This window comes from Grus americana, chromosome 2, assembly GCF_028858705.1.
Source record: "Grus americana isolate bGruAme1 chromosome 2, bGruAme1.mat, whole genome shotgun sequence".
Classification (NCBI taxonomy): domain Eukaryota; kingdom Metazoa; phylum Chordata; class Aves; order Gruiformes; family Gruidae; genus Grus; species Grus americana.
In genome coordinates, this window is record NC_072853.1 from 115265698 (window position 1) to 115271697 (window position 6000).

Sequence of the window (6000 nt, forward strand, 5' to 3'; positions counted from 1 at the left end):
GAAAAACAACACTCAAGGATCCAATGGTACAGATTGTCACCATGCAATCTAAACATTACAATTCCAGATCACACATTCAGAGCAAGCGAGTCAAAAGCAGCACGCTCCTTGGAAGAGAGGAGGGAGTCTCTTTCTCCTTTAATAGGCAAAAGCAAGAAGTTCTCACTGTATTTCGAGCTAAGACTCAGCTAGTGGAAAGCAGCTTTTCTGTCAGATAAAGCAAGGCAAAGAGATCTCATACAGCAGCTTCCTTGCAGTCTCTTGCTCCTCAGGCCCCTTCTTCCTTCTTTTGGTAATGGGAAGGCAAAGCATTTCCTCTCCATGAGCCCACACTGCACCCTGCTTGTCTACAGTAACAGCAAGCACCTGTGATTCCTCCCCAAAGACATTTACACATAGAAACCAGTTGAGTAGTGTATTACAGAAGCATTAGCTGCAGAGGACACAATTGAGAATGAATTATTTTTTGTCCACCTTGACAAAATAAAACCAGCAATTCCTTACTTTATAGAAATTATCCTAAAGAAGTATTTGCTCCCAGTATCTGACAAGTTTTTATATCACAGAACAGATGTAGCCAAAAGAACGTTGACTTTAAAATCGCTACTCCAAACTATGCAAGCAGGCATGGGCAGCTCCCAGTTTAATTAAGTATACACAGCACCGCTTAGCGGTGACAGCGGAGTCACCGCTGACAGGGACGAGAAGTTTTAACACTGGCCTTTTTGTTTTTTCTTTTTTCCCCCCCGAACACGAACTAGGTCTGCTCTGCGTGCCCTTGCTTGCCAAATACCATTACAGTGCCTTTACTATAAGACAGTATACCTACCAAGCAAAAGAAGTCCAAGAGAGCTGAACCTCCAGGCCAGCAAAACCAAAGGCTGCTGAGCATTACACAGATGCATCCACTTCAAAGAGCTTTCAGCATTCTACAGCACTCTAACACAAGGTTCCTGGTGACGCAGCCCCAGGCAGTGTTTAAACAAATGATCCAGCTTAGTATCTGCCTGTACTCCAAAGAACAGCAATCTCTTGGCTCGCAACTTGTGTTTTATATAGACTTGGGCCATAAAAAAAATGCAACAGATGTAGGAAAACTGAAGACTGACAGCAACTGAAACATAACTATTATTTTTCCATTCCATCAACCAGTTATCAAACTATCTTTAACTTGTGCACTTACATAACAGAACACAATAACTAACAAAAAGAAAGCCTTTTATTCAGAATAGATTATTGCATCTTTACAAGAAAGTCATGATTTCAACTTACAAAGTCAGCATTATCATTAGCAATGCACCTTTCCTGAAGGGGAAATCCTTGTCTTTTATCAAATGTCAACTGCAAGAGTGTGTAAACAAAACAAAAGCAAACAAAAAAACGACCCTCAACTCACACCAAAACCCACCCACACCCATATCCCAAAAGCTCTATTTAAATTTTTTATATATATATAAAACATGTCTTCATAGATGACAACTGTATCAATTTATACTTCAGGTCCTTCTCCTCCAGGAACCAGCTATAAAAGAATAAGACAGTTGTGTTAGTACCATAGATTTGAGTTTTACAAACCCATATGTGACAGTTCTTGCTTTATAACATTTTAGCAGATGGAGACTTCATAGTAGACCACAAAAGTGGTTTTCAGATTCAATATTATCTTCCTCTCCCAACAGAGGAAGTCAGTTACTGCCAGAGAAGCACATGCCAAAAAGAATCTCCAAAATATGAAGAATGTTTAACAAAACACAAAGGAGATCCTAGATAACACACATTTTGGGGTTTTGTCTTTGTTCTTCACTTCAAGGAGATGATTCTGTCTAGAAACACTACGGCTCATTTTTAAAAGGACAAAGAACATGCTTCCTTTCATGAAGAATTTCTCCAATTGTTGATTCTTCCCCAGACTGTCACTATACTGGAAAGTTGGTTTCATCTTTCCAACTTGTATTGCTAAGCAGAGCCCAAAACCTAATAATGCGCCTGAATCCTTCTACAGGCAGCAAGGAATAAGTGAGCATAGCATTTTCCTGTGAAGAAAATAAAGAACTGAACAATAGAAAAAAAAAATACAACAGGAAAAACATGAATAAGGGAAGAAAGAAGAGGATAACCATTCCTCATATATATATATAAATGATATATTCTTAATAATTTGCTGAGCACTTCTGAAGACAAAGAGCTTCACTGCTTTTGGGACTGCAGTAAGAAAGAATCTAAAGCATCTTCCTAATGCGGGAAGATGTGTCCCCAAAAGAGACAAGATCTAATACAGAAACATATCCATGTCTTGCTGAAAATTTGCACTCTAAGAATCACTGGCTTCTGCTTCAAGGGCAGTATACCACCAGCTTAACTGGACAGTAGTAATTTTACCCCGTACAAGAAGTCAGAACATGCACTATCCTTTAAGGAAGCAGAAGACTAACCAAAGCAGACAAAAACTTAGAAATTCAATCAAGATGGCACTTGCCCAGACACACAGTAAAGAAGGGCAAAGTAGGGAAGACAGCAAAAGGGAGATTATTCTTCATTCACATAGAGCTGACTTAGACTCAAGTCAGTTGTCATCTTCCCACAAAATTAGGAATGTCCTTATGTAGGAAGTCCAGATTTTGTAGCCATCGATGCAGATAAGCAAAAAACTACTGTGGCCTGCTTTTGTGGTATGTAGAAAGTTGCAGAATTCAGCTTAGGGATGCATAATCACAATATGCAGTTACCATTTCAGTACTGATCTACATCCATTAGCGTATAATAAACTAAAAATCATAGTGCTTCTAATTTGGTATAATCCAACAGACTTCCAGATTTTTTTTCAGAGCACAGAAAGGTACAGCTCTCTGGGCATCACATGATGTCATATTTACCAAATGACTTGGCAAGCTTGTAAGCATCCAAACTGCTGCAAACACATCTATACATATGATAACAGATGACATGTAGATGTATCCCACCCTACATACTCATGCAGGCAAACACTCATGAGTTAAAAGCCACTGCATGAACCAGCCTACAGAGCGGGTAACGAAGTCAGCAATTCCCTCGTACACCTGAAGACCAGAAAAACATTCACCAAAATAAAATTCAGGCCGTGCTCTTTTCATGTCTTTTTTTTTTTTTTTAACTGTAACATGAACCAAGTCAGGCATTAAGATCACTTTTCCAGCATCATTCATATACACATATGCTCCGGAAGCTACTTGAAAGCAGTTTATGCAATGGAAGTGTCTGGAAAGGTCAGCTTGAAGAAGTTGAACTCAATTACTGATCAATTTACAGGTACAGAAAATAAATGCATGCAGCCTTATAACAATGATGACTTACCATTGTTATGTTATTTCCATTTAGCAAAATCTGGTCTAGCTTTGTGATTCTTCTACCCTCGGGTGTAATCTCACTGAAGTAGCATTAGAAAGAGTAAGTAAGAACACATAACCAGGGACAATGATTCCAGTTTTGATTGCAGAACTGACACAAATCTCTGCATTTCTTGGAACTAACAAATATATTAGCCACACTACAGCGTAATCTTGATAAATTGACCACCTGGGTGAAGAGAGCTATCTGGTAACTAAAAAGATCCATTGCGCTTTTCTGCTCAGTACATAAAGATACATATTCACCCTCTACATCACAGCAGTTTCTTGAATACCACCGACATTCAAAATAGGTTTCAAATAGCAACGTGGCATGACAAAGTAATAAACACTTATCCTTAAGTCTGCTAACTTTTTAAATCTTTGCCTAGATCTTAAGGAAATGTAAAGACAAACAAACTACTGGGAAGTTCAACACACAACCCATGCAAAATTGAGACTACAAAATAGGAATCTGATTACAAGTATAAATCATGCAAGAGCTACTCTATGACGTTGCTGTCCTGAATACATCACTCTCTATAGTTTAAGTCCAAGGTATTAACTATTCTAGCTGGCAAGTATTCAAAAAATAGAAAAACATCTTGCCTATAAGTCTTACACAATATTTCTCCTCAGGAAGCCAAACATCAAACATTAAATAGGAACAAGAGGCAGAAATAATACTTACAATTCTGTAACATCCTCTAACACCATATCTGAAATTCCAGTTTCAAGGAAAATAAGGCCCAGAATTTTAAAATCAAAGTTTTTAAAGTTGTTATTATCATAATAATGTAAAATAAAAATATCAGAATAATTCAATTGATCCATACAAAAATGTTCCATACAGTGAAATCAAACCTCTCAAAAGCAATAAATTAATTGAACTGAAGCATAAAGTGGATGGCTTTAAACATTTCCATCAAAGGATACTGACAAAGTCATCAAATCCTAGAAGTGTTCCAACAATTTCTTTATCACTCTTCATCACAATATGAATGCGTGAACCTATGCATTTGTCCACAAGTTCTGTAAATAAAAACAAAAAATTGCAAAGTACAAGAGATTGTTTTATAGAACATACATTTTTCAAACAAAACCCCTGATACTGTGGTGGCAAAAAAAGTAATTGTCATGGACGCTGGTAAAACCCACAAAAATAAGAAAGAAAAAAAAGACACGCAAAAAAAATAAGGAAAAAAAAAGTGCTTTACTGTTGCTATGAGACAAAGAAGTTTCTGAGGCAATAAGCTGGGACACTGCAGGAACACGTCCCCTCCAGTGCAAACGCCTCACTGTCGCTGGTGTGCACTTCATCACCGTGTGACACCAAGCACCAACACTCCTCCCCAGCCGGCCTTTGCTCCACACCCAAACCATGGCCCAGAGCCGCCTCCCCGAGCGCTGCCTGCGCCCGCCGAGCAGAAGCGGGGCCGCAACCAGGCCCCTCCACGCCGGCCTCCTCCCCGCCCCATCCAACCGCCATGCCCTCCCTCGCCTCACGCCGCCGCCCCCACACCCCCACACTCCCGGGCTGAGCGAGGAAACCCTCGCCTGAGGTGAGGCGCCCGCCCGCCCCCGGCCTCCCAGCCTCGCCAACCCCATTCAAGCTTCCCGCCAAGCGGCGGCACCGCTCGCACCACCCGGAGGTGCCCACAAACGGCCTCTCCCTCCTTGCCCGCCCGCCCGCCCGTCACAGAACGGGCTTCCCCCTCCGCCGCCGCCCGGACACCGGGAGAGCGCGGAAGCGTGGCGGCGGCGCTGGTTACCGAGCGGCAGGAGCTGAGACGGGTTGGTAGTTGCGTTGGCCGCCATGTCGGATCCAGACCTGACCAATCACTACTGCCTCCCGCAGATGTGAAGAGCCGCCCGCAAGGACCCGCCCAGCAGCCCCAACGAGCGGATGGCAGAGCCATCGCCCCGCCTCCCGGCCCCGCCCCGGGCCCTCCCCCGTTCACCTGCCAACGCCGCGATAGCGCTGGCGTGGCGACAGCCGCGTCTCGGGTCGGTCGTGCGCGTTGAATGCTTCCAGGTAGAGATTTAAAGGAAATAAATCCTTTTTCCCTTCCCTCCTTCTCCCGCCGGCCCAACCCGGCAGTGCCGCCTTGGACCGTCGCCGGTACAACCGGTACGGAACAGCCCGGCGTGCCCAGGGTGTCGGTCAACCCTTCAGGTAAGTCTCCTTTTCGTGTGGAGTGTGAGGCGGAGGGATTTTATGCGCTGTATTTCATAGCTGGTTTATGTGCTGATTTTTTTTTTTTTTTATTCCAGCTTTGCTCATTGATCTGCAAGAGGGCTGCAGCGGGAAGGAATTTTGGAAACCTTTTTGCCTATGCACAATTGGCTTTGAGCCAAAAAGTCACTGGCTGTTCAAGCATGCTTTGCTTGCTTAACGCTACGGTATTAAATAAAAAGGTATTTCAACTTCTAGAGTCATTGCACATTTTGTGACGGGGCAGACTTCAGCAGAACCAAGCCAGACTACACTCCGTCCCTTGCCTAGGAGGGGCGGCGCTGCCTCCAGAAACGCACGTACCTTTCCAAGGCCGGAGAGCTGCTGGCATCGCAGACCTGTGAGCCTGGTTCCTAAATGGGGTTAATTCCCACGTAACTCCGAACGCTTGGACTTTCTGTT

At 43.1% G+C, this 6000-nt stretch overlaps 1 protein-coding gene across 1 annotated transcript; it reads right to left on the reverse strand.

The window, feature by feature from the left end:
* Positions 1-1201: 1201 nt before the first annotated feature.
* LSM5 (LSM5 homolog, U6 small nuclear RNA and mRNA degradation associated) lies at positions 1202-5228 on the reverse strand. Its single transcript, XM_054818001.1, has 5 exons — positions 5135-5228; positions 4299-4394; positions 4054-4081; positions 3331-3403; positions 1202-1522 (listed from the first exon to the last, which is right to left on the reverse strand). The coding sequence occupies exons 1-5, from the start codon at positions 5178-5180 to the stop codon at positions 1490-1492; spliced, it is 276 nt and encodes a 91-aa protein (XP_054673976.1). The 5' UTR covers positions 5181-5228; the 3' UTR covers positions 1202-1489.
* Positions 5229-6000: the final 772 nt, after the last annotated feature.

What these genes read in the sequence shown, in the direction of transcription:
- LSM5 (XM_054818001.1), bottom strand. Translation starts at nt 5,180, where the DNA reads ATGGCGGCCAACGCAACTACCAACCCGTCTCAGCTCCTGCCGCTCG. An exon ending in TTAGAGGATGTTACAGAATT is followed by an intron (nt 3,404 to 4,053) that starts GTAAGTATTATT and finishes ATGCTACTTCAG; the next exon opens with TGAGATTACACCCGAGGGTA. An exon ending in ATGGAAATAACATAACAATG is followed by an intron (nt 1,523 to 3,330) that starts GTAAGTCATCAT and finishes ATTCTTTTATAG; the next exon opens with CTGGTTCCTGGAGGAGAAGG.